Source organism: Strix aluco, chromosome 12 (genome assembly GCF_031877795.1).
Source record: "Strix aluco isolate bStrAlu1 chromosome 12, bStrAlu1.hap1, whole genome shotgun sequence".
NCBI classification, from domain to species: Eukaryota; Metazoa; Chordata; class Aves; order Strigiformes; family Strigidae; genus Strix; species Strix aluco.
In genome coordinates this window covers 25,022,055-25,049,088 of record NC_133942.1, presented here as the reverse complement: position 1 = coordinate 25,049,088, position 27,034 = coordinate 25,022,055, and the positions used below count along the sequence as shown (strand labels likewise).

General features: G+C 53.4%; 1 protein-coding gene across 1 annotated transcript; it reads left to right on the top strand.

Moving 5' to 3' along the window:
* Nucleotides 1–1,464: 1,464 nt before the first annotated feature.
* Nucleotides 1,465–24,667, top strand: ONECUT1 (one cut homeobox 1). The gene is made up of 2 exons (XM_074837445.1): nt 1,465–3,032; nt 18,011–24,667. Exons 1-2 carry the CDS (start codon nt 1,952–1,954, stop codon nt 18,301–18,303), a joined length of 1,374 nt encoding a protein of 457 aa, XP_074693546.1. The 5' UTR covers nt 1,465–1,951; the 3' UTR covers nt 18,304–24,667.
* The last annotated feature ends 2,367 nt before the right edge of the window (nt 24,668–27,034 follow it).

The window sequence follows — 27,034 nt, the reverse complement described above, 5'->3', positions numbered from 1 at the left end:
GCCCGGGGGGGGACCTCAGCAGGCCTTCGCCGTAAAGTTAGGGCAGTAGCGCCGCGAGAAATAACCCCGGGGTTTCCTTCCAGCCCGCTCCCGGGCTGACTCGCCCTGGGAGCGGCTCCCACCCCCGTTCCTGCCGCCCACATCCCCCGTGGGGCTGGTGGCCCGCTGGCAGCGGACCCCTGGCTCTACCAGGGAAGGAGCCGCGGAGCTTTTGGCAGGGCGCGGGGTGGGGGTGGGGGGCGTGGGCGATGTGACGGTCCCCCGTTACAGACCGCTGCCCGGATCTCGCCGGGGAGCTGCGGAGCGGAGCGGGGTGCCCTCGCTTTGCATCCCGCCGGCGGGGGCTTTGCCCGGGCAGGTGCTCCAGCCCCGGCCCCTCTCCTCGGAAAAGACGCCCGGCTGCTGGGGTGAGCCCCACGGCGGCGGGGACCTGCCTGATGTCCCCGGGCCCCGCCAGGCGGCTCCGCGGAGTGCCCGAGCGCTGCGGCGGGCCCCGACGGCGGGGCGGGGGGCAGCGGCGGCGGCCGGGCCGTGAAGCGGGGCGGCCTTTGTGCGCGGCCGGCCCGGTGCCTCCCGGCTGCGGCCCCGCGGCTCTCCCGCGGCGCGCCTCGGCTCGCCCCGTCCCTCCCGCCGCTCGGCGCCGCGCACACGCTGCACTCTGCCCGGCGTGGTTCGTTATTGTTAATGGGCGAACAATAGGCACATCTGCCCTTTCTTCCAGCATAAAGACACCTTGGCTAACGAGGGGGGATGGCGGGTGGGCTCGCTTTTTCTTTCTCCTCCTCCTCCTTTTCTTTCTTTTGGGGAAAAAAATAAAAGAAAACCAGCGGCATGTCCGGCTGCTGGGCGCCTTGGGGCATATGCTCGCCTTGCACCGCCGGGCACGGCCCCCGGGCCCCTCGGGGTCCCAGGCGGGGGCTGGAGGGGGGGGTCCCTCCCCATCGCATTGCCTGGCTGCACCCAGCGGGATCTCGGGGCCGGGGGAACGGGACCGTGGATGGGAGAAGAGTCGGGGGAGGGGGCGGGGGGGCGAGAGCTGAGGCGGGGGGGGACCCCGCTGGACCCGGGACGCAGCACCGTGGGGCTCCCGGCGCCCATCGCCAGGCCCGGTAACGGGAAGTTTCCCAGTAGGGCAGCGCAGAGGAGCGATCCCCGGGGGGGCCGGTGGCTGCGGGACACAGCACGGGGGGACACGGCGGGGGGGGGGGGGGGGGGGGGGTGGGAGGGGAACACGGCCCGCGGGTGCCCCGGGGCAGGGCGGTCTCAGCCCCGGAAGCTCACCGTGAGGTGAGGAGGCTCCGCGCTCACGGAAAACGCGGAGTCACCGAAGGGGCGGGGCGGGCGGCCCTAATACCCGGGACCCGCCCGCCCGGCGGAGGCGGGGTGCGGGGGGGGATGTCGGCCCTTTGTGCCCGGCGGGGGGGGGGCGGGGGGGTGCGGGACATCACCGCACCGCCCCGCCGGCTCTGGGCGCCGCCGCGCGGGACTCGCCTCCTTAATAGGGGCGGTGACGTCACGGGGGGCGGTGTGAAGGCGGGCGGGGGCGGGGCGGGGCGCGCGCATGCGCCGGGGCCGGCGGCGGCGCCGCTGCAGCAGCGGAGCCGTGTCCAAACGGCGGGGCAGTGAGAGCCATGGCTAGAGATGGCGAGGGACGCGGCCAGACACCCGCCGCGGCTGCGGAGCCCGGCCTGAGGGAGCGGGGGCCCTAGGACGGACCCGACGGCGTCATCCGACAACAGGAAAAAAACCACAAATAAATCAATTACCAAAAAAAAAAAAAAAAAAAAAAAAAGGGAAAAGCCACCAGCCCGGCAGCAGCAGCACCGCCACCAGCCCCGCAGCGCCCGCCCGCCCCGCGGGGAGGAACCGGCCCGCGGCCGCCGCGAAGAGCTCCGGGACGCCCCGCCGCCCACCAGATAGATGTGCGGTCCAGCCGCCCGCACGGCCGACGATGAACGCGCAGCTGGCGATGGAGAACATCGGCGATCTGCACGGGGTGAGCCATGAGCCGGTGCCCGCCGCCGCCGACCTGATGAGCGGCAGCCCCCACCACCGGAGCGCCGTGGCCCACCGCGGCAGCCACCTGCCGGCCCACCCGCGTTCCATGGGCATGGCGACCATCCTCGACGGCGGCGACTACCACCACCACCACCGGCCGCCCGACCACGCGCTGACCGGCCCCCTGCACCCCACCATGACCATGGCCTGCGAGACTCCCCCCGGCATGAGCATGAGCAGCACCTACACCACGCTAACCCCTCTGCAGCCTCTACCTCCCATCTCGACGGTCTCGGACAAGTTCCCTCACCACCACCACCACCATCACCACCACCACCACCCCCACCAGCGGATACCGGGCAACGTGAGCGGCAGCTTCACGCTCATGCGGGACGAGAGGGGTCTGGCGTCTATGAACAATCTCTACACCCCCTACCATAAGGATGTTACCGGCATGGGGCAAAGCCTCTCTCCGTTGTCTGGATCGGGCCTGGGGAGCATCCACAACTCCCAGCAAGGGCTGCCCCACTACGCTCACCCCACTGCCACCATGCCCGCCGAGAAAATGCTCACCCCAAACGGATTTGAAGCCCACCACCCTGCCATGTTAGCCAGGCATGGCGACCAACACCTCACCCCCACCTCCGCTGGCATGGTGCCTATCAACGGGATCCCACACCACCCCCATGCCCACTTGAATGCCCAGAGCCACGGGCAGATCCTGGGCTCTGCCAGGGAGCAAAACCCTTCTGTAACTGGTTCGCAGGTCAACAGTGGAAGTAATTCAGGGCAAATGGAAGAAATCAATACCAAAGAAGTAGCTCAGAGGATCACCACCGAGCTCAAGCGGTACAGCATCCCCCAGGCTATCTTCGCCCAGAGGGTGCTGTGCCGCTCCCAAGGGACCCTCTCAGACCTGCTGAGGAACCCCAAGCCCTGGAGCAAGCTCAAATCCGGCCGGGAGACCTTCCGCAGGATGTGGAAGTGGCTCCAGGAGCCGGAGTTTCAGCGGATGTCTGCTCTGCGGCTGGCAGGTGAGCCCGCCGCGGGGCGGTCGGGGCACGGCGGCGGCGGGGCTGGGGCCCCGGGCCTGGCCAGGCCGCCCCGGTCCCTGCCTGCCCCCAAAAGCGGCCCCGGCCCCCCCCCCCTCCCCCTCCGCCGCTCCGTTTCTCTTCTCCCCCCGCTCCCTCTCCCGGCTCCGCGCACCGGCACCGTCCGGCTCCTCCGCGCCGCGCTCCCGGCTGCCAGACAAAGCCGAGCCGGAGCTCGGGCTGCGCACTGCGGCGCCCCGGCTTCCCCCGCTGCCCCGGGCGGGGCACACCCGCCGGCCTCGCCCGTCGCCGGCGGGACGGCGCCCAGTGTGCCCGGTAACGGGGCGCCGCCGCCACCCGCACCGTCCGGCTGCAGGGCGAGGCGGAAACGCTGCGGCTGGCGGCTGTCCGAGCGACCGGCCGGACCGGGCGGCCCCGGCCACGGCCGTGCGGTACGCGGGGTCCCGCACGGTGCCCCGCGCCGCCGGGACCGACACTGCCCGCTCCGGGCCCGCGGGCGAGGTGCGGGGGAGCCCCGGTAACGCGCCGCCGAGGGGAGTCGGTGCGTCTGCTTTGTGCTGGTGGCGGCGGCCCCGGGGCGCGGGCTCCGGTCGCAGCGCGTTACCGGCGGGGCTCGGGGCCGGCGCTGGCGCCGCGTCCCGCCCGGGCTGGGTTAGGGGTGCTGCGACGGGACTTTCCCGCAAACCGTACGCGCCCGGCGTGTGAGTGGCGGGTGACTGAGGAATGCTGTTGGCTAAAATCGTTAGATTTTTATTTTTTTAAACTGGCTGTAATTATCATTAGGCCGCGGAGTCTGAATTTCGCGTGGATGCCTCTGCATGAGACACGCAGTCCGTGTCGTGTCTCCGCGCCGCTCCGGCGTTTGCGGGCTCGGTGGTCCTGGGCGGCTCCCGTATCGTCTGCTCGGGGGTTGCCGTCCCGTTCGGTACCTGTCCCCTCCGCCGGCCCGCGCTCCCAGTGCGGAGCCCGGCTTTAATATGCCGTGAGTGAGGGTTTGTTAATTAAGTGATAGGTCTCCATTAATTTGTCCCTGGAGAACGCGAGACAGTCAATCCGAGTTGGAGCCGGGGTCACTGATCCGTTTCACGGACAAAAATAAGGGAAGGGCCAAATCTTCCTCCTTTCAAAGGCACAAACGGTCCTGCGCTTTCGACTACCGCGACGGTGGGAATTGGGAACCGCTCCCCGACCGTGCGGGGACCCGGCTGGGCCACCGCCGTGCTCCTTGCCTGGTCCCAGCCAAGCTCCTCGCTCCCGAAGCCCAGCGCAGCGCTGGGAGGGGCCCGCACAGGACCCCCCTCCCCGGCCGGAGCGGGCCCTGCGCTGCCCGCCGGCCGGAGGACGTTGCTCTCTTTGGCTTCCACTCCCGCGGAGTCGGTTTCAAAGGTCTGAGCTCTCAGAGAATGCCCTTTCCGCCTCCCCTTCCTCGGCAGCCACCCCACCGGGAGAAAACCCTCGTCTCGCTGGTGCCACCCAGGAGAGGAGGATGGAGTTTGTGTTTCCAATACCCCCGTAACGATTGCTGAGGCGAACTTCCTTCGATTTGGAGCGTATTTTTACGACAATTCGGTCGACCCGAATCTCCGTTCATTTGCATAGATCGATACTGGAAACAACCCCTCGCTCCAGAGGCTGCTGGCATCCCCTCGCTGGCGCTGCCGGCCGGGGAGCGCTGCCAGCCCCGGCTGCGGGCCCGGCGCGGGGGGAGGCGGCAGCTCCCCGCGGCGCGGCCGCGCTCTGCCCAGCTGCCGGCTCCGGAGAGCCCCATTGTTCGCTTCTGCCCCCACACCGCCCCTTCCTCCAGCCACCCCAGCGCTGCCCTCGCATAAACGGATCCCGGTAATCCCGTTAGAGAGACAAAGCCTCATTATTCCGCCTTCCCTTTCCGATGAAACCCGAAAGCTGGCACCTTACAGAAACGGCCTCCCGGGGCGAAACTGGGCTCGCAGAGCGCAGGAAGGTGGGGGGGTGGGCGGAGGGTCGGGCCGGGCCGGGGCGGCTGCGCCCGGGAGTCCCCGCGTCCCCTGCGGCCGGGCCGGGCCGTGCGGGTCCCGGCGGGGCTCTCCCCGCGCTGCCGGGGGCTTCGCCCGGCGCTGCCCCGCCTGGGCGCCGGCAGCCCCGCAGCACGTGCTCATTTGCATAGCGCTGCGTCGCAGCCAATGGGGGCGGCCCGGAGACCCCGCCCCGCCCCGCGCAGGCAGCGCCGCGCTGCGCGCCCCTCCGCGCTGCCCGTCCTGCGCTGCAGGCAGCCTGCTGTAAAAGGCATCGAGCATCGATTTTATTTTGTGCAGGTTTTAAATGTGTGATGATCTTGCTAAGTGGTAAAAATGTGCCCCGATTGATATTGATGTATGAACATCAATTCAAAATATCATAAATTACTCCAGCCGACGCAAATTAAATTTCACGTCCAAATTATAACTCACTCCCGGGCGTTCAGAGAATTATCAGGTGGATAAATACCCAGAGCGCAGCCCTCGCCGCCTCCATTTCTTCCCTTTCTGATTTCCTGCAGGCAGCGGCCGGGAGGCGGTGAGGGGGATGGGGTCTGCTTTTTTTAGGCCTCACGGTCTTGCCCGGTACTTTATCTTGAGTATTTGCCCCTTCCAGCCATCCCTGGAGGATTCCTACCTCCCAGATTACAGAAGCTCCGACAAATAGAGGAAAAATTGGTAGTTACATGGAAGCAGGATTGAGGTCTTGACACTTCCTGGGCTGTCTCTTGAAATGTAAGCAGAACTGCTAATTGCAAAGCTGACCTCTTCCAGCCTCCATCTTATTCATCCCATCTTCCTTCTCCTCTCTGTTCTCTTTTCCTTTGTCTGTCCCCCTCTCTCTCCCCCTCTCTCCCTGAATATTTATCTAGTTGGCCGTTTCTCCGTTAGTTAGTCTTCCCTCCCTCCCCCCGCTGACATTTGGAAAGGCAGCGAAGTGATACCGAAAAAAATAAATAGAATTCAAGGGAAATGTACAGCCTTTCTGCAGCCTGCTGGGATTTAAGGGTGAATTTATTTCAGGTTATTTTCGTATGGGCGGGGGGAATAAGAGGGGATAAAGAAGGCAAAAACCGACTCGTCTTGTTCAAGAAAAAAACAATTTGCTTCGAGCCGTTTGTTATTAGAGGTGCAGAGGGTACCGGCCCCGCGCAGGCTCCCCGTCGGGGCAGGAGGGAAGCGCCCGCGGGAGAAGCGCGGCCGAGAAACGTTTCGGGAACGGGCGGGTGGGGGGGGGTATAAGGGACCCCGGAGGCCCCCCTGGATCTTCCGCAGGAGGGGCCGCTTTGCCGCGGTGCACCCTCTGAGCCAGCTCGTCCCGAAGGGGCCCCGCCGCGGCGGCTTCCCGAGCGGGTTTCCCGAGCTCGTCCCGGGCGGCGGGGGTCGGGCGAGGGGAGCGGGGGCCGTGGGGGAACGGCGCTCGCCCGCGGGGCTCAGGCGGGAGGGGGTGTGGGGGGGTGGCCCATCCCTCCAGAGCTGCTCGATATTTGCCTACGACCTGGCTGTTATTTTTCGTAAGTGCCTCTCTTTTTCTCCCTTCGTCTTTTTTCTTTCTCCCTCCCAATGTGAATCCCGGCTCAGCTGAAGCCTTGGGAAGCCGACGAGAAATTCTCGCCAAATTAACTGTAAAGAAATCGATACAGTAATCAGAGCGTTTTCCACATTAAATATGAACTCTAATGAACGCCGTTTGCACCTCTCGCCCCGCCGGCCGCCCCAGCGTGCGCCGGGGAAGGTCGATGCCGCCCCGGCCCCCGTTGCCTCATTAGGCCCTGCTTAATATTTACCCGGCGGGGACTTTGCATAAACGCATTTGCATCGGGGAGGCGGAGGGCATCGACCGGGGGCTTCACCGCCGCCACCCCGAGCGCGGCGCGGGCCCGGGGGAAAGGCCCTGCCCCTCCCCGCCCTGCGGGCCGCCAGGAGGCCGCGGGGACGGGCGCGGCCCTGGCTCCACGCACCGTGGGCGGCGACAGCGGTCGCCCCGCGGCTGCCGGCGCGGTGCTGGGGCCGAGGCAAGGGGCCCCGGCCCGGTGGGACAGGAGGGAGGGAGCGCAGCCCCCTGCCCGCCCCCGGCGCGATCGCGCCCCGCCTCAGCGCCCGGTGCGCAGCCGGGCGGGCGCGGGGAGCCGCGCTTGTTTGCCGGCCGTGTCCTTGCGGCGGGATTGATTTACAGCCGCGTTTGCCCTTCGTTAATGTTTGGCCGGCGGGAGGAGGAGGAGCGGGGCCGGGCGGCGGCGAGCCGCGTTCCTCCGCACCGGGCCGGGCCCGCCCCGCGCCCGTCCCCGCGGAGCCCCCGCCCCCTGAGCAGCGGCTCGGCCCGGGCTTGTTTGCTCGTTTGTTTGCTTGTTTTAATTACCCGCCGCGTGTCGGGGAGGCGCCGGAGGGTCGCGCCCCGCTCCGCTCCCACCCTCGCTGCCGTTCGGATGAAACAGCCGCGAAACGGGGGCCGCTCCCGGCCGCGGGCACCACCGGGGCCGCTCCGGGGGGCCGCCCGGCCGGGCTGTGGGCGCGATGCCGGCCCGGCCCGCCGCGTCTGCCCGCCCCGCCCGGCCGGGGCCACCGGGCCGCCCGCAGCCCTCGCCCCGCAGCCCCTCGGTTCCCGGGGGCTCTGCGCCATCTACTGACCGCCGCCGGGCGGGAGCCGGCCCCGCCGGCCCCGGCGCCCCCCGCCCCGCACCGGGCAGTGGCGGCTCCCTCGGGCGCTGCGGACCGGGGCGCGTCCTGGCGGGAGCCCTGCGCCGGTGCCCGTGCTGCCTCCGCCCGCCGGTGCCCCCCCACTCCGCGGGGCGAGCGCGGCGGCGTGGCCCGGCTTCAGCACCGCGGACAGCTCCCGCCGGCACGGCCCGGCCCCGCGGTACCGACCCCGCTCCCCCGGCCCCGCGGCAGCCCGGGTGTGCTGGTTTCGGCACGGCCCCGGGGCGAAGCCAGCCCGCCCGTTTCGGGGCCGAGGCCGCCCGCAGCCCGGCCGCAGGGGTTTGCCGAGCCGCCCTACGGCTGTCGGCTCCGCCGGGGAGCGGCGCCGCACCGAATACCGGCAATTAGGGCCGTGCTGTGGCGGGGCGGGCCGGGCTCTGCCCCCGCTCCCCGCCGCCCGGCGCCTGCTCGGGCTGCCTCGGGCGGGGGGGGCTGGCGTGGGGATGGGTGCCTCTGAAGGGGTGCGCGGGCGGGGGGAAGCGAGCCCCCCGCAGCACTGCAGCCGTGCGGGACCCTGCCCCGGGCCCCGCACGCCGACGGGGCCGGGACGTCCCAGCAGGAGCGGAGCGGTGCGTGGCCCCGGGACCGTGCCCGCCGGGGTGCCACCGGCGGGGGGCCCGGGCGCTGCCGGGCGGCAGCTGGGCGCTGGCGTGTGCGGTATCCCCCCACTCCCAGCCGGCAGGCACCGGGATGGCCGGACTGGGGCAAAATGACCTGGAAATGCAGGGCCAGGAGTGCCTCGGTGCCTGCGTCTGCCTGTACCGGCAACTAAGGCAAAGCTCGAGCGTTGCCCCAGGCGGCCTTTGCCTGTCCTCTGTTAGCGGGAGGATCCCCGCAACCTCCTCGCAAGGGACAAGTTCGTTTCGAGGGAGACCTAAAGCGACTCTTAAGCGCGGGAGCTCTTGCTGAAGTGCTGGTGACTTTAACCTGAAGACCAGAGGCTCCCGAGGACCGAGTGGGGACCCAGCATGGCATCATGTCGGGTGCTTTCATGATCAAATCGATAAATGCTGATTCGCATTTCAGACATAAATCTACCCGGATAAATCATATACTGGCAGAGAAGCAACCAATGCTTACTGACTGTCTTCGGAAATGCGGCTTACTTGAGCCATTTTGCTTAAGAGGAAGTCAGTTTTATGATGCTGAAAGAGTAATTTATAGGAACAATTTATTAGCTCAACAGTAGTTTTGATTTTTTCCCGTTTTAGGGCGATAGGAAGTCTCAGCGGTAACATTTTATGTGCAGCCCGAATGGCAATTAAAAGGCGATGGATTGCTGTTCCGCAGATGCGCAAGCGGCATCGCAAGCTGCTGCGGACCCTGTAACCTCGGCGTCGGTGTGTGCAAGCACCTTCTGGTGGACCATGAGAAATGCTGCTTCTTCAAATAGCTGAAAGTGTTAAATCGGATGACACGGGGGGCCTCTTCCTTAGCGACTCCCGTGCAGAAGCCGCTGCAGCGAACCCGCTCTAAGGTTATGGATCTTTTTAAGGCACAGCACTGCTGCATACACTGCCACGCGCGTCCAGCTGTATCGGTAAGAAGTCACCCAGGGGCGGTGCAGGCAGTGCGGGCAGCGCAGGCAGCGCGGGTAGCGCAGGCAGTGCGGACAGCGCAGGCAGCGCGGGCAGCGCAGGCAGCGCGGGCAGCGCTCCCCCCGCAGAGGCAGGCTGCCACGCTGTGCCGTAACGCCCCCCAAAACGGAGGGACTTCCTTATGTCACCGCTGCCGTATTTCTCGTTCATCTGAGACATCGCTCGCTATTGGGAATATATTGTCGGAATCGACTGAGGGCTTAAAAACTGGAGCGGGGGGAGCGGGAACGGGCAGGTGGGTCCTTAGGGAGGAGCCCGAGAAGCTGGCCGGGTTTTTAAGTAAACCTGACGACCCTTAATGTCGCGGTGAAGGTTTTGCAATGGGTCGCGTCACTTCCACCGCTCAGAACCTCCCTTCTCGGCTACAGCAGAGCGCCGGGCCGGGGAGCAGGGAGGGGCGGAACAACGCGGCCGGACGCCGAGCCCTTCACCCCGGGCCCGCGGGAGGGTTCGGCGGCGCCGTGCGAGGCAAGGCCGGGGCTGCGCGCTGGGACCGCCCCGGGGAGCCGGGCGGGGCGGGGCGGGGCGGGGCGGCCGCTCCCCGGAGACGCGGAGCCGTGTGAGGCGGCGCGGAGCGAGCTGAGGAGCTGCGCGGCGGCAGCGGGCAGGTGCGGAGCGGGCAGGTGCGGAGCGGGCGGCGCGGAGCAGCGCGGATGCGGAGCGGGTGGCCGTCTCTGGCCGGGCGGTGCGGTGCAGCGTGGCGTGGCATGGCGCGGTGTTGAGCGGAGCGGAGCGGTGCGGTGCGGAGCGGAGCGGTGCGGAGCGGAGCGGTGCGGAGCGGGGCGCGCCCCTCCGCGCTGGGCAGCGGCAGGGAGCGGGCGCCCCCCAGGGGCCGGGGGCTGCCTGCGCCGCTGCGGCGGGGCGGGGGCGGGGTGCGCCGGGCAGCGCTAACGCGATTAAAATATTGATGTAGTCGCAAAAATCGTTCATTAAGGCAATTTAATCTTTGCTATTAAATGTCCTTTCAATTCATTGGGGGTAATTAAGACGCAGTTAAAGTGATTAAATTCTAATTACTTATGCTAGACAAAGAAATATTTGTCACAGTAATATGGTTAACTAAAGACCCAGCTGAAGAAATTTAACATTTACTTTAAATGATATCACCGGAAAATCGGGTGCTTTCCCCTGATTGATCCACTTAGCAACATATTCTGTAACGGTGATGTCAGCTCACTCAGGTGGTTACGGATCCATCAGCACTGTAAGTTTGTGTAAACCCCAGAATCCCAAACTGTTGAGTCAGCGCTCCTTAGTCAGATTCACTTTATTATTCCAGCAGCAGCAAGTTAAGGTCGCTCATTTTAATACAGTGCACAGGAGTGGGGTGTTTACCATTCAGTCTCAGCTGGGATCTGTATGTCGGCAGGCTGATGTTATTCTGTGAGCTTCCCATATCAGAATGTATTTTTATCTCTTTTCATGTTATGAAACACCAAAAGAAGGAGTATTGCCTGGGCTTGATGGCAGAGATTTGATACAGATCAAATGACCACCCAGTAGCTGGATTCACACACTCTAAGGGTGAATACAAATCACAGGAGAGACAAGTGCAAAATGCTGAACAATGCTGGGAGTAATAGGAAAGAATTGAGTGTGACTTCAGACATTTCAGAATATCCCATACTCTCTTCAGCTGAAAAGGAGTTTTGGGGAGCAACCAATGTGCTGTGTCTCCCATGGAGACTTTCACCACTGGCATGTGAACAGCCTTATCCTGCGGCAAGTTGAAGCTTTGGGGAATGCTCTTTGCAGCAGCAATGCTGGTCACTACCCGCTGCAGCAGGAGCACATGGCCACGAGCTGCCCCGAGATGCAGGGGCTCTGTCTCACGCGACACCTTTCCGGAGGGATCCTGTTTCCCAGGCACCTCCGAAGGCCCCGGGGCAGTGACATGCAGGATGGGGCAGTGCAGGGGACCCCCAAATGACAACGTAAGAGAGTGAATGGCACACAGCAGTTGCGGTTATTCATCCAGGTCAAACAGATTTGCTTGCTTTTAGTTCACATGGTGAAGTCTGTTCTCAGGTAGCATGTGTCTTATAGGCCCCTTATCGTGTTCTCATATTCCCCCAAATAGGAAGCTTTTGATAACTAGGAAAGATCTATGATCTGTGTGTGTCTCTGCATGTTCCAGAGGTGTTATTCACATGATAAGGATAGAGCATATCACCCTTTATTATATATTATCATCACCATGAATTTATCATAAACTTTGGGCTACTTGCTTCCACTGATCTGTTGCAGCTAGTGTGACTAGGACTATCTCTGACGGCCAAAGTCCATAAGCAGCTTAAACCTCCTACAGAAATCCTGCTGCCTTTTCCACCCAAAGGTAAAGCTTCCTTCGGAAGAATATCCTCCAGGATATTCTCTAGCTTCTACCAGTGAAGAGTTTTCACTTTCTAAAAATTTTATTGGCTATTTTGTGATGTTTCAAAACTAGAAGCAGATGCTTTACAAAATGATTCCCAGGGTCTTAGTTGCACGGTTCAGACTGTAGCTGAGGCAGGTCCCAGCCTTTGTAGACCTGACACTATAGAGATTAGAAAATACATGTAAGGAAAGAATTCTAAAAGGGTTTTTTGTTTCTCTAAGATTTGTCCTGTACACGTGAAGTTAGGATAGCTAAAAGACTTGGCTTTGCAAGAGGAGGGAGAAAAGTTGATAGTCACAAAACTTCTGAGAACTCTCTCAACTCAGTCTAAAATATCTCTCCTTATCTCTCCTATGGCACATGCAGAAATGCAGGGCTTTTGTTGGCACTTCTTTGAGCTGGGCTGCATCGTTTCTTGAGGTTTTCCCACTCATGGGAAGGGTAACTGCTCTGAACCCACAGCAATGAAGCTGTTGGCTGGTAAACTCCCCATTGCTTTTTGGGACTCTCACACTGGAGTCTTTGAGAGAAGCATAAAGCAGTTGTTTTTTTCTGCTACCTGTCTGAAGCAAATATAATGTTCATGAATAGCGAGGGTGGAACAGTCCTCAAAACTAAACCAGTCCAGTGAGGCTGGTGGTGAAGACCCCAGAGCTCAGATCTGAGTTTACCTTCTGATGTGAAGCAACTAGAAAGTGCCTGCTCAGGCAAGACAGAGCCAAGCCCACAGTCATAAGAGATCCCCAATCCTCTTTGTTTCCCAGAATGAACATTTCAGCTACAAAATGGGTTCTTAGTCTCCTTCTGCCTGTAGTGTCCAGCTCAACCTTCCAGCCACGGTGCTAACTGGTGTCAAATGATGTGTCAAATGTGATGGGAATTAGCATGGTGTCAACCTGCTTATGGGGAGCTGAACCGAGACCACTGCCTCATCTCGTACAGGGCACTCAATGGCCATCAAGTAATTAATAATGGCTTGTGGTCAGCAGCAACCTGGGCCAGAGCTGGAAATGGGACCTGTCACCTCAGGGTGAAAGGCCTCGCATCCCATTGCTGGTGGCCAGCACATGGTCTCCCTTCCATGTCAACCAGGCTCTGCATTCAGCATGGCTGGAGATGTTATCATGTGTGTGTGTCCGTGTCCCTGCTGCTGGTCTCGACCTGCTCTGGGTACAAACAGAGGGAAAAGGGTCCCTGTAGGCAGAGACCACTGTGTGCCTTGGCTTCCTCCTCCACGGGGTGAGTAGACTCATGCCAAGGCGCTGGTGGGACTGTGCACTTCCCTTCCAGGAGGAGCTGTAATGCCGTGCTGTTGAGGTGCACTCGGGCAGGCGTGCTCCCCTCCTGCTGCCCTGTTTCCCTCCTCCTTTTCCAGCCACTTTGTACGGTCAAAACCCCGGTCATGGCCTTTGCGTGTGCCTGTCTGGGAGCTATGGGAACTGCTGCTGGCAGCTGGTGAGCAGTGTGGCCCTTTGGAGCACATGGCCGCTGCCTCAGCCTGTCGAGGTGTGTGTAAGGGCACCGTGCTCTTGGTGCCAGGTCTGAAACCCCCTAAAAATTCACCTTCTTCTTCCTCAGCATCTGCCACTTTTCCATCCTGAGAGTGGTCACCTACCCTCACAACTAGTCACAGGGCCTGGGGCAGCATTTACCCAGGTAGGATTTTCCGTTGTCGTTCCCCCTGCTCCAGTGCCAATTTTACAGAAAAGCAGCCAGCAGATTTGTGGTGGTATTTTATTATGTGCCCAAAACAAACCAGCAGAAAGCAGATTTATTGAGAGTAATATCAGTTTCATTCTTTGCTTCTGGTTTTCAGAAAGGAAATTCATGTTTGCCAGGTACAACAGGGCACACATGTATGTACCAAGTGCTCCTGAAAATTGATTTATGGTAATCAGGGCTTTTTCCTTAGATTTTATAAAGAGATCCACCCTCTAGGGATGAAAGACTAGATCAAGCACCAGCGTTAACACCTGAGCTTACTGTAATCTTGACTTTTAGACTGATAGAACAGTGTAGTTCACATCACAGGTGGGCAAAATATCCTCTTCACTATCTCAACCTAAAGATGCAATTAGTGCGTTTTCATAGGGGAGACAATCCTGCTTCACCTCCAGCAGAGCAGGACTGATCCCGCCGTGCTGCACGTAGCCGGGCCAGCTGGGAGCTGCAGAAAAGCAGCGATAGATGGTGGAGCTGCAGCGGTGAGACCCCAGTTCTGTACCACGCACAGGCCCAGTTGGGCCTCAATGAGAGGTACAGACCTTACAAGGTTTGGCAAGTTAACTCGGCCAAATCCCTTGGGCGACTTAGGAGGAACAAAGGGAGACAAAAATAGATTGATGGATTGTATCAGGAGAATTGCAAGTGTCAAAAATATCTGTTGCTCAGGGCAGAGAAAGATGGAAGTGACTGGAAGAGGCCAGAGTTCAGCAGTGGATTTATAAGGCTCCTTCTGGCACTAATAATATTACACTGTCATATCTGCACATGTGTTGCCAGAGTCAGAGTGACTCTTTATCCTCTGCTTTGCTTTTTTCTTAACTAGACTTTCTTAAGCCTTTTACAAAAGGCATCACAAGGAGCATCGCTCAGCTGGGGCAGCCCAGAGACAAAGAGCGTGGCTGTCTGCAGTGGGGAGCAAGGGCAGCGTGCGAGGGCAGCAGGCAAGCAGGTGTGCCATAGGAGAGGTGCACGCCTCTGGGGAGCACTGCACCCCACAAAGCACCTGAGTTCAGCTTCTGTGCTGTGGGAGAGGGTTGCTCACAGTGCTCATGGGCAGGGGCACGTGAAGGACATCAGTGCAAATTAATTATCCTCTGCTATGTACAATAAAATCCAGATGAAGGTGTATGATAAACAGTTTTGAAGATAGGCTCTGTTTTTTTGTCCAAAAAAGGTTTTCAGCCAGTGTCTCTGGAGCCTCTGACTTCAGAGGACACCCTTGCTGGCATTAGAGGAGGCCCTGGCCCGAGCAGGCGTGGCTGCTTTGTCTGAGCGTGACCTGTGCTGGGGCTGCTGTCACTGGGCTGGAGGGCCCTGGTGTGTCAGCCCCTGCAGCGTGAGCTGGCCGGTCTCTGTGCCTGCTCTGGATAGACTCTCCTGTTGGAACAGGCTTTATCCCGTGGTGTACATTTGTTCTCTGGCGAGCTGAAAGCTACAATTTATTATTAAAATTGATTGGCTCCAGTGCAGGGAAAACGATCGTAAGGAAACCCTATTACGGTTTTTCATTATCACCATTATTTATTTTTAAGTGCTATTAATATTCCTGAGTCTGGACAAAGCAGAAGATGAGAGGTGGTATCCACCCTTGCTGCTCACAACCTGAGGCCTGGCAGTACTGTATGCAAGGACTCTTTGAACAGTCAAGAGTATTGGAAAGTTTTTCCCTCAATCTACTTCTGGTGAATGCTAACGGGAGTAGAGCTGAAAAGGAAACAACTTTTGCATGGCCTGAAAATGATGAGGATTTTGAAGGTGTTGCCAGTCTCCCCCAGGTGGAAAAGGCTCTGCAAGCAATGCTGGGCAGAGACAGGGCGAGTGTGCTGCTCGGCAGGCACTGGGGGTACAGGAGGACCCAGAGACCAAAGTGGGCTCAGCGGGGTTGCTCTGCTAGGGGCCATGGCTGCCTCGGATTCACCTGCTGGGGCTGGGCCATGTCCAACAAGGACTGAACCTGTTGTGTGGGGGTCTTTGTGTCTCAGATAAGGTCCCAAATTGCAACTGACTCAGTATCTCACACTCTGAACCAATACATCATTAGTCCTTCATTCAAAGTAAAAGAAGTCCAACTTGGATGTGAGGACAAGAACTGTCTTATTTCCCAGGCTAAACTAGAGCTTATCTTCACCTGTTCCCATTGGGTGTGGACCCAGCCTTGGGAAACCAACAATCCTGCATGATAATTTGTTAAAATTAAAGTCCACGCTGGTCTGCAGGAGGAAAGGATGGCTCCCAGCTTCTGCAGGGAGCACCATGGGAACCTCAACACTCGCCTTCTGATGGGCTTGACTCAAATAAAGTTTTATTTGCAAAATACTAAAATTGGCTTATTTGTACCATAGACTGGATAGGATTTATTTTTTCTCCCCAGCAACGAGCACTTCTTTCTTACTGCTGTAATGTTACTCGCAGTAATTATGAGGTCTGTGATACAACTGAAGTTGAGGAACAAGGTATGTTGCAACTCTTGGGACATGTTCTAAGGAAATAATTATTCAGGAATATTACATTTCAGGAGATGAGCACAAGTGCAAGGAGACAACATGTTAAACAAGTTAGTTTCACAATAGATGGTTGTTTTTTTGTTATTCTTTATGATTTCAGAGAACTCATGTACTAGTTTGTGATTGAAACCCCGGAGGTTTACACCGCTAATCGGACTAGCTTTGTATCTGCTGCTGCCACTGTCATTTGTGATGTGACGATTCCCGCTCAAGCACCGTGCAGTGTTGGCTCAGATCATGGTGTTTGTGTAGTTAGGATTGTGTGACAAACGGTGATCTGGACAGAGTAGGTACTCCGGGTGAAAGCTGGAATTTGTGTTGTCTTTGAAAAAGGAAGGTGTAAAGCAGCATGAGCAGCAATGAAGTGTTAGGCATGGCAAACATTACCTGAGTTTGGTTTGTCTCCTTTTCTGCATGAGCCCGTGAGCAGGGACAGTCAGAGCTGGAGGCTGCTTTCACGGGAACTTCAGATCATCAAATGGTTGGAGGTGTAGAAAAGATTTGAGATGCTGTTGATATCTTCTTTGCTCCTCATTCCTAGTATTTGTCAGTAAATAACTGACTATTCTTGCAAAAGTATTTTTAACCCTTGAGTTACCAATGTTGACTTTCAGTGGGGGTGCAGAATTATTTCAAGAGGCACTGATCCCCACGGTGATTTCAGCCTCTTGTCTTCAGTGGGGGCTCGCTTGCATGAGGAAACCTGGTTTTCAGCCCAGGAGCTCCACAGTGTTTTAGAGGCCAGGAAGTAACTTCAAAGCACTCTTCAAAGGTTTTCAGATAAAAATAACTGTAGAGGGTATGAGTTTGGCATCCCAGTCCATTTGATTGATGTGTCACTGCTCATGAAAGAATGTGTAGCTGGAATATACATTGTTAGGGAGCTCTTCAAAAGCTTCTCCTCAGAGGGGGCTGAGATGCCAGTGTCTTGGTCCCTGCCTGCCTGGGCCAGCAAGAAGGTGCCTTTGCATCTCCTGAATCTTGCTGTCTGATCTGTGCAGTTGCTATTTCTCTAAGTAAAAAAGGTGGATGACTGTTTTTATACCTTCCTCAAGCAATTAAACCCTCATGCCAAGGCTGGCTCTTGGTAGCAATAAAAGATGTAGGAAGGACCTTTGTAAAGTAATTTGCTGTTTTCATTCCAGTAAGTGTGGAATAGGTAGAGACACTGCACAAAATTCTTCATATAATCAGCACTGATCTCCTCAGAAATCAGGACTAGGCAGGCAGAGACAGAACATCCATATTACTGTCAGAAATACATCTTTAAATCAGTATTAAAGGACATTGTTAGAGAAAAAAGGGGAAACAGACAACTTCAGACTCCTTGAAAGTGAGACAGAACAATCTGTCCTCCCAAGAAAACCTTTACCTTAGTGAAATGCCAACAAGATGAGCTGGCAGATGGTCAAAGGCTGGTGGGGGGAACCAGGAGTCACCCTCCCATCCCGTCAGATCCTGCCTGGCAGGTGATCTGCAACGCAGATTTCAAATCGCAAGCACCCTTTTGCTGTAGAGAAAAATAACATTCTGAAAAGGAAAGAAGAGATGATAGATGAAATAATGTGAAAAGGAAGATTTACTATACCATTGTTTTTCATGTCAAAATGTGGTTTATTTTGTTCAGAATACATAATCATCTGGCCTGTAAGATTGTAGTAGCATCCTGGTTTCTCCCAGTTTCTTATTTCTCAGCCAATAAAAAACTACAGAAATGGATTGACAACAAATAATGAAGGTAAAAAAGGTGGGCAAGGTTGTCTTTAGAGCGCATTGACTTTCGACTCTATTCCATAGTTAAATTCCGAGAATTAATAGGTGTTATCAAAATGTAAGCTCTGAATAATAGCATTTGTTGAGTTTTAACAGACAATAAAATACAAAGGTATTTTCTAACTTCTATACCTTATATTTTTTGTAGTTTTTAATAAGTTAGAAAATTAAATGTCACGCATCTTCTCCAAATTTGGAACCTGACATAGACGGCCCTTTTTCCCTTGTCCTGTACTGTGTGCCCACGCACTCCTCTGCCAGCCCTCTCTAACCATCCTCCCCTTTCTTGCAGCGTGCAAGAGGAAAGAACAAGAGCATGGGAAGGATAGAGGGAATACACCCAAAAAGCCTCGGTTGGTCTTCACAGATGTCCAGCGTCGAACTCTACATGCAATATTCAAGGAAAATAAGCGTCCATCCAAAGAATTACAAATCACCATTTCCCAGCAGCTCGGGTTGGAGCTGAGCACCGTCAGCAACTTTTTCATGAATGCACGGAGGAGGAGTCTGGATAAGTGGCAAGACGAGGGCAGCTCCAATTCAGGCAACTCATCTTCTTCATCAAGCACTTGTACCAAAGCATGAAGGAATAACCACGAACTAAACCTCGGTGGAAAAGCTTTAAAAATAAATAAATAAATAAATAAAGACAGACCAGGACCTCAAGATAGCAGGTTTATACTTAGAACTATTTGAAAAAAATGTTATTTATAAGTCCAAAGAAACCAAAGACTTATTTCACCTGCATTATGACTTTGTTCTAAGACACACACTTTAGTAGGACGACGACTTGCAAAAAAAAAGAGAGGAAGAAGAAAGCGAAATGGAGGGAATGAAACAGAATGCAAAGGGAAGAGAAACAGACCACTGGTCTTACACCTTCACCCATGATCATCTTCACCGTACTTGGCTGTTTAGTGGTTTGGAGCATAGTGATTTCTTGTCATTGAACGGACATCTCCTCAGATATGGCTCTTCATTTCCACAGGAATTGCCATGAAGGTGTATAGTGTATCTGTACTGCGTACACGCCAGTGGTTAGGGACTTAGTCAGGGCTGGTCTTCAGAGAGGGTTGTGCCATGGCACGACCGACAAAGCGTGGAGTCGTCTGAATTCATTTGAACGGTAGTGTGATTTTTGCTGTTTCATGGTTTGAACTTATCCGGTGTGATGCCTGGAAACAAGTTCAAACTAGGCAAAGAAATTTTGAATGGTACCTAAACCAGTGCATTCTCTTTGTTTGTTAAGGAATGTTCAGATTTAAAAAAGGAAAACTATTCCATCCATAAAAAAAATCGACTAGCTACCAAAGAACACATTTAATAATTATATTGCAGGTATTTTATTGCAATGATTTTAATATTCCAAAGCTATTTTTACACAAAATACTATGTAGAGTTATAGGTATAAACTAATCTAACTGTATAACACATAAAACTTGTAATCAAGACTGTTATTTGCAATTAGTAAAACCACATTATTGTTTCTTTCCATGATTGGCAAGAAAGAATGTCATCCGAGGAGATTGCAGCCCCTGTCAGAGCACAGGTACTGATAATGGGATGCTGCTTCCGTTGAAGTCAGTGAGCCTTTTTGTCGCTGACTTCAGCGGGAGCAAAAAAAGGGGCCGTAACAGCCATGTGTAAGATCGTGTGGTAGCTACTGTGCCTGTATCCCCTTATTACACTCTCCCAGGCTGATATTGCTGGAAGCCGTTGAACAACGCTCTTTGCAAACCGTGCGCTGTATATAAATACAGCTCAGCTCTGCCACCTAGCCTGCAAACAGGAGACCTGAGGCATTTTGTATGCAAAAATGAAAAGAATTGCGAAATGTAAAACCACAGGGCTTAGCATCTGATCAATACTCATTGACATTGGTGAGCTTTTTTTAACTATTGACTTTACTAGGCAAAGGAATAGCAATAGCTTTGAAGGCTCGTGGTCTTTTCCTATTGAAAACAGTGGTACAACATCAGTTAATGTTGATGGGAAGAGCTCCAACAGGATCTCTAGTGCTTTTGGAAGGCCAAATCGTGGTGCCTCTGAAGTCAATAGCAAAATTCCCATGATACTGATACAGCCTGATGTTTTGTGGTGTCGTATCTGTGTAGCAGGCTGAGCTTTGGTCCTGTGCATTCTTTCTTGCTCATCTATTAATCAGGATAATGCATGAAATAGTTTAAAGTTTGTAGCTGAAAAGCTTTAAAAGCTCTGTTGCTAACAGACCCATAGGAGAGAAATCATCCCATTCCTACGCTGATAAAATTAAAAAGAAAAGCGTGCAAAATCTGCATATTAAATTTTAGTGTAAGGGGAAAATAGACTTTAAAAACCATACATGTGCCTGTTAGATTTCTAACTGGTGTTTCAAATTGCTCTAGTAATTCTGCTAGGTATATTAAATTCCAAAGTAACCAAATATGCAGGTATAGGCCCAATGCAAGGCTTAGAAATAGGCAATCTTATTTACACCCTTTTTTCTTTTTTTTTTTTTTTAAAAAAGAGAAAGGAAAATTCAAGGTAAACTAGAATCCAACCACCATCAGTAATAGCAGATACTGGCTTTTGGGATGAAGCCCACTCAAAATACTAGTGACACCCAAGTTAAGCAACTTTGTAGCACCACTTGTTTCCCAAGAGGACAGGGTCTACAGTTAATTTCCAGTAAGTGTTTAGAATACAGATGAAATATCTCTTTACTAAAATAAAGTGAAATAAACCCAAGATTTTTGGCACTGAATATTTCTCCACATTTCCATATGTTAAACCCACTTTAAGACTGACAAAGCAATTGTCTATGAAAATGTAATCTAACCTGTGAGTTTTTCAAGTCTCTAGCTTACCTTAAATTTTAGCAAGCTTTCTTTTAAAGTGTTCCATCCCCACAGAGACAAAATTGACATGGAAACATTAATAAGCTCACGTATAAAGTATCTTATGAATGCAGTCTCGTTAGTGTAAGGTTAATAAAGGACAGTGATAACTAACATTTTAGTTTCTTCCAGCAAAACACTGCTTTGTAACGTATCTATAGTTTAGAAAAGAAAGCCTTATTTAAAACTTGAGAATTTAAAAATGCAGGGAAATTCAAAGTACATTGCCGCATTTTTTAGTATTTCCATTGTATTGTCTTGAGAGACTACTTGCTGAAACCAAAGAGAACTTTCATACCAGCATTAAATTTGCACCCAATATGCAATTTCAGGATCTCTGATACACACACATGCAAGCCCCTGAATAGGTCTGTGTATATATACATGCACACACATTTTTATGGGGTGTATGTATGTATACATGCGCACACATATGTCCACACACACTAAAACTGATGCACAAGTTATAGATTTTAAGTGTTTTGGTTTTTTTACATCTCTGTTTAAGTATATATAAGCCTTTTGTTTTTTATAAGCCATTAGGAACAAAACCACTCTTCCCATAAGCAATATGCGCCTCATACTCTGAATAGGCAAAGAACACACTTTTCTTTAATTCCTTTCAAAACATGAAGCAAATAACTATGGAACTACTCATTCTGCCTGTAAAGCTGTTTTACCTCTGAGCAGACTGCCCGGCCGCACCGACTGAAGCACGGACAGGTTACCTGGTGCTCCCCAGCTCGGATCGTTGCCATTCCTCAGCAGGGCATCCTTACAGGGGAGCTTCCTCCTAATGCTGCGCTTAACGTGACACAAGAAAGCCTGTCTCTGTCGTATTAGTGTTAGTCTTTCGGCTCACTTCATTCCTGACAAAATGAAATTAATTTCAAATTCAAAAAAAAAGGACCTAAAGATCTGCCAGGAAGGGTTAGGAGAGGGAGCAGAACGTGCAACAGTTTGGGAGCATCAGGAGATGGGGCTTCAGTCAAAGGTGACTCCACAGGCGAGAGGGCATTAGGAACACGCATTCGGCTCATAGGCTGCATCCAAACCTGACCACAGTGACCCACGAGGGGAGGCTGGCCAAGAGGTGAACTGTTCCCATCCATCCCCATTGTAAATGGCATTATTAGCTTTCCAGGGAAAAAAAAAAAAAAAAAAAAAAATTCAGACCACCCATACCACTACGTTAGCCCCCACATTGCTTTCCAGGGGCCTCAGCCTCCTCTCCTTACTCAGGTAAAGCAAACCCAACAAGAGCGAGCGAGCCAGCAACAGGGCTTTCGCTTGAGAATTTGCTCCTGCTCCAGCCTATGCCAGAAGCAAATTCCCCAGCAGCTGAAGCGGCCAGGGGTGCCCCGGTGCCCCGGCACAGGACCGCCCCAGGGCTGCCCGCGGGCACCCCTCTTCTCCTGAGAGGGATTTCAGGATAAGGCCGCGGTGGTGGTGGGCGCTGCCCAGTGGGGCTGCCGCTGCCTGGAGGGCTCGGAAACACCACTGAGCTTATACCAAAGAGTCTTAGGACACCTCTCCTCACCTGAGTTGTAAACAAGACATTTTTACCCCCAAAAATGGTCCTTCTTTCTACTACTCTTCCTCCTATCCTCCTCCTCTTCCTCCTCCTTTGTACATAAGGATGAAAACTATGCATTTAGCAAACAAAGAGAAAGCACTTACCCTTTTCTATCTCGCTGCGTTTGGGTGCATTCAAAGGCCCAGGGGCTAATTTTGAGACTTTGCTTAGCCTCCTGGTTTATTATTGTGGTGTGGTTAGCTTTACAATACATTTGGTAACTATTTGCTAAAGACAAAGAAGCAAAAGGTAAGGAATAGCTACTTCCACGTGTTAAAAAAAAAGAAAAAAAAAAGAAAAAAAAAGTGTGTAAAGATCTACTATTTATAGTGTGAACCAAAGACGCTACCTCACTCGATTTCCATTGGTGATTTTAATCACATTGATGATACCAAAGAATACCAAAGATTTTTCATGCACGGCCTCTGTCTGGAAAGGGAACTCATCCTCCTTCTTACCCCCGTCCCCTTGATCCCCCCTCCTCACCTTCACTCAGTGTGTAACCTTGTCTTCATTCTTAATGGTAATGCTAATAACCTTACGAATACTTCTCTTGCTACAACTGCTACTACTGATGATGATAAGGATAATAATAATAATAAAGCTCTAGGCAAACATGTTGCAAACTTTGTAAACTCATAGGACGAGTGCCTTGCTTGAACCAAAGTGTTAAACCGCTGTTGACCTCTTTATCTCTCACCTTATACTCTTTGAATACCTCAGCCTGTTAGAAAGGCCACTAATGAAAAAAGGAATAATTCTTCACCGTGGTGCTTTTTGCCGTGCAACCATGCAATGAAACTTTCTTTGATACCAAAGGAAAATGTTTTTTTCCACTTTCTTGCTGACAAACCAAAGGTTCCCTCTTCTTTACCCCAAAGCAGCTTGAGTCCCTCAGCCCAGACAGGCCGTGCATCGCTTTTACCAATTCCTCCAAATACCTCATAGTAATAAATCTTTAGGGTTATGTTGTATAGAGAGTCTATGTGATAAGGCAGAACTTACTAGTTTGATAATTGTTAAGGTTACTTAAAAAAAGCTTTATAATTCTTATTTATTTTGTAGGGGTTGTTTTGTTTGTATATTCCTTCTATATTGTTTGGTTTGGGTTTCTTCTTTTTTCCTTTCTTTTGGCAGAACTTCTCTGTTATACTCAAGGAAGATCTTATTCCTGGGAATGTTTCAAAGTGGGTAAAGATCGCTGTTTGCAATGAATGCAAGAAAGGGAAACATGGCTTTGATTTCTTTTGTTTCAACTAGGATGCTTTGCGTTTGCTAGTCGATGTTCTTTTCACAGGGTAAAAAAAAAATATTCTCTGCTGTGATAAATGGTTCCTATTTTTTCTCTATAATGTGCTGTGATTTTTAATTTAATTACATTTTGTATACGCTTATTTAATCACTGCTTTAATTTATGACTATGTAGTTTAAAAAAAAAAATTGTATATAGTAGATTCAAAAATGGCCAAAGCTTTATGTTACAATCTTTTCATTCTTGATGCCGAGATGAACTGAAGGAGAGTGCTTCTCTTGACTGCAGGGTGTATCTTCAGCCTTGTCTTGGCATGCACTTCCACCCGTGTTACAAACACTGCCAGGTTATCCCCCCGGGCCTCCCTTCCCCCCAACTTGTACATGCCAAAATGAGTGTTTCAAGGTAGTACTTTTGTCACTTAGAAAGCAGAAAGGCATTATTAGTGTGTTTTTCCTTTAATTTATTTGTCTTTTTCTAGAAAGGTTACTTTGTGGGTGAGACCCACACATCCAAAGAATTTAAAAGTCGTTTTAATGTTTAAAAGCACTGGCATTTGTGAGAGACTTTGCTGAGTTTTTGTTTTCCTTCGCCATTCGCACGGGTAGCGCAAGTAGCAGGCGTAAGCCTTGGGAGAAAAGCTAACTTGAATTTGGAAACCTTGCTCACGGAAAGGCCTTCGCCAGCCCCCAAGAACCGTGGGGGTTCTCCTCCCCAGGACATGCAGGGGACAGCCGAGGGGCGGCGGGCAATGGGATGGTGTGGCCAGCCCCGTTCGCAGAGCGCTCGAGGGCTTGGGCCACCCGTGGGCCACTGCCGGGTCACCTGCTCTCCAGCCAGGGCCCGCAGGCAGGGACGGGTCGGGGTCCGTGGGGCGCAGCCAAGTCTCCCGGGAGCTGCGGCTGCACCTGGGCTCAGGGACCGCGGCACACTGCGGTGCCCGGCTGCGGGCGAGCGGGGGGCCTGTGCAGCTTTCCTCCGGGGGGACTGGGCGCTGTGCCTGCCCCCGGCCCCCCCGCAGCTCCAGGGAGGAAAAAGCAGTTTTGGGTTGAAAAGCAAAAAAAAAAAAGAGTAATGGCAATGATAATTCTGCAAAGCTGATGATGGCATCATGGCACAGAAAATAGGATGCCACTCACCTGTATTTTATTTTGCATAAAGAATAGATTCTGTTTCAACTAAATGTTGTGTACTGACATGGTTTGTGATGGCTGTAAATATTTCCTTTCCCCACACAGTAGCTGAGCTCCAGGTGTACCTTGTTTTCCTTTGGGGGGATAGCAGAGGGGTTGAGGGAGGGAAGGACAAGGGCAGGGTTTGAGCTTTTGGTCAGAAGTTACACTTTCTAGGTACATTTTTATACTTCAAATATTGAAACGGGGCAATAAAGATGCTCTGAAATGCAGGATCATTAAATGGTCTGTTGGTAAGCATTGGCTAAATGTCTGCTTTTAATACATAAACTAATGCCGTGCAATGAGTTACGCTTCACATGAAGGGGGGAGACAAAGTGTTAGTCTACGAATCCAGCATGAGCCATCCAGCACTGGACAGAACTGTCCTTAGGAAGACACGGTTTCTTTTCCTGTACTGGTACTTTGATTTTTTACGGTCTTTTCTGCATTTATTGCATCCTCGCTGTGGAACCGCGTTAGTTTTGCAGTCTGAACCGAACAACAGTATTACAAGCAAACCGACGTTAAAGCATTGCCTTTTCCTTGCTTTGGCGGTTGTCGGCATAACCCCCTGCCCGCAGTCCAGTCCCAGCTGAGCCGGAGCCGGAGCCGGGGCCCCCCCCGGCCCCGGCCCCGCTCGGCTCCGCTCGGCTCCGCGCCCCGCGCCGCCCCCTCCGCCGCCGCGCAAAGAGGGCGCCAGAGACAATCACAAGTCCCACATCCGTAGAGGTAGGAAATCTTCCAAGAGCAAGAGGGAGTTCTTCCAGAGCAATGAAACAAAACCAAAAAAAAAAAAAAAAAAAAAAAAAAAGGAAAGAAAAAAAAAAAAGGAAAACAAAGAGAAGATTTTGATAAAAGACAACTTTGCTGTCATTTTTAGTTTGCCCATTAGGAAGCAGTAGTAGTTTATACGTTGCATCTGCATTTCAGACTAAGTGATTATTGTACCTAATTACGGTTGATTGCTAATATTTCCTCAATCTCTCTCTTAGTCAAGCGCTTCTTCTTCTGTATTTTTGTGTGTAGCGACGACGAGTGTAATGCGCTAGGCATTATTCTGGTTTGGTTATGAGTATCTCCTGTACTGCGTTAAGATTTCCTTAAGTTACTTTTTTTAAGCTTTGCTACTGTTCTCACTTTATGCCGTGCAATATCATCTGCTGTGTTTGCTAAGCAAAAAAAAAAAAAAAGAAAAAGAAAAAAAAAAGAAAAAAAAGCAAGTGATGATGTCATCATGCTTTTCAGTGTTACAATGTTTCAGCGTTACAATGTTTCAGCGTTTATGTAGTCACAAAAATGTAGTAAATAAAAGGTTGGATTTTCCAGCACTTTAAATTTAGACAATTCTTGCCTTCTTTTGTTTCTCCGTGTGCAGCCTCAGGGCACTAGGCTGAGCTGAGGGGAAGGGGTGAGCCATGGGACAGGCAGCGTTTGGCTGCCACGGGAGAGACATCCACGGGAGGGGACGCAAAATGGTACCTCGGGCTTCACGGCACTGTGTCTTCTTCCCTGCTGAGGTCTGCAGCCCCTCGCCCCCAGCAAACCACCCCACGCCTGCCCGCAGCCCCCCGGGCCCCCCGTCCCCGTCCCAGCGCCCACTGTGGTGCCCAGCAGGGTGGGCTCCAGGGGAAGCGAGTGCTGGGTGTCTGAAAGGCGAGTGTGGTTCATACCAGATGCATTTCTCTAATTGAGGGAAAAAACATTAAGAAAATAAGTGAAGCAAATAATCTGGGTTTCCTTTATATCGTCTAAGGGTATGGATGTCACCAAACTAATCCACAGAGGTGTTTCCTTTTGTGTGATGGAGTCCACCTCAGGCCTGCAGGATCAATATTTAATTGTTTAAAGGGATATTGTATTCCTTTCCTGTCACTGTTGTTAATGCCTCCATGCTCTGTAATCCCACGGGGTCTTTTCCCGGGGATCTGATCAGAGATTACCCATCACTCGGGAGTGGTGGGAGGAGAGTTCCCGGCTGTAAAAGATTCAGCAATGCATTGAACCATTTTCTCTCTATCTTCTAATGAAGTGATGAAGCGTGTGCCACAAAATTTAACAGGGTTTTGTGGCAAATCGGGTTGTGCTGCTGAGAGGAGGATTAAACCTTCATCTTCGTCCCATAAATCATGGCATCAGCTACATTTATTCTGATGGATGGTCTGGACTCTACTGACAATATTTTATCTCTGGAAGCGCCTGCAGCCTGTGCCCTGATGTGCAATTTCTTTTTACTGCTAAGCCAAGAGAGGCACGGAGCACATCCATTTGGAGGGTTCCCCTTGGGCTTGGTATCCCAAGACCATGCCAGAAACCAAAGTATCACCAGCAACCCACGTCCAGGGCAAGTGCAAAGGTAAAGGGGAGATGGGAAGCCAGAAATGTCCTCTGTCCACAGAAGGAGAGCCTGTGGGATTTGCTCTCTGCAGCATCGTACCAG

Excerpts from the sequence above, each read along its gene's own strand:
- ONECUT1 (XM_074837445.1), top strand. The coding sequence starts at position 1,952 with ATGAACGCGCAGCTGGCGATGGAGAACATCGGCGATCTGCACGGGGTG. Across the intron at positions 3,033-18,010 it reads GTCTGCTCTGCGGCTGGCAG|CGTGCAAGAGGAAAGAACAA; the intron begins GTGAGCCCGCCG and ends CCTTTCTTGCAG.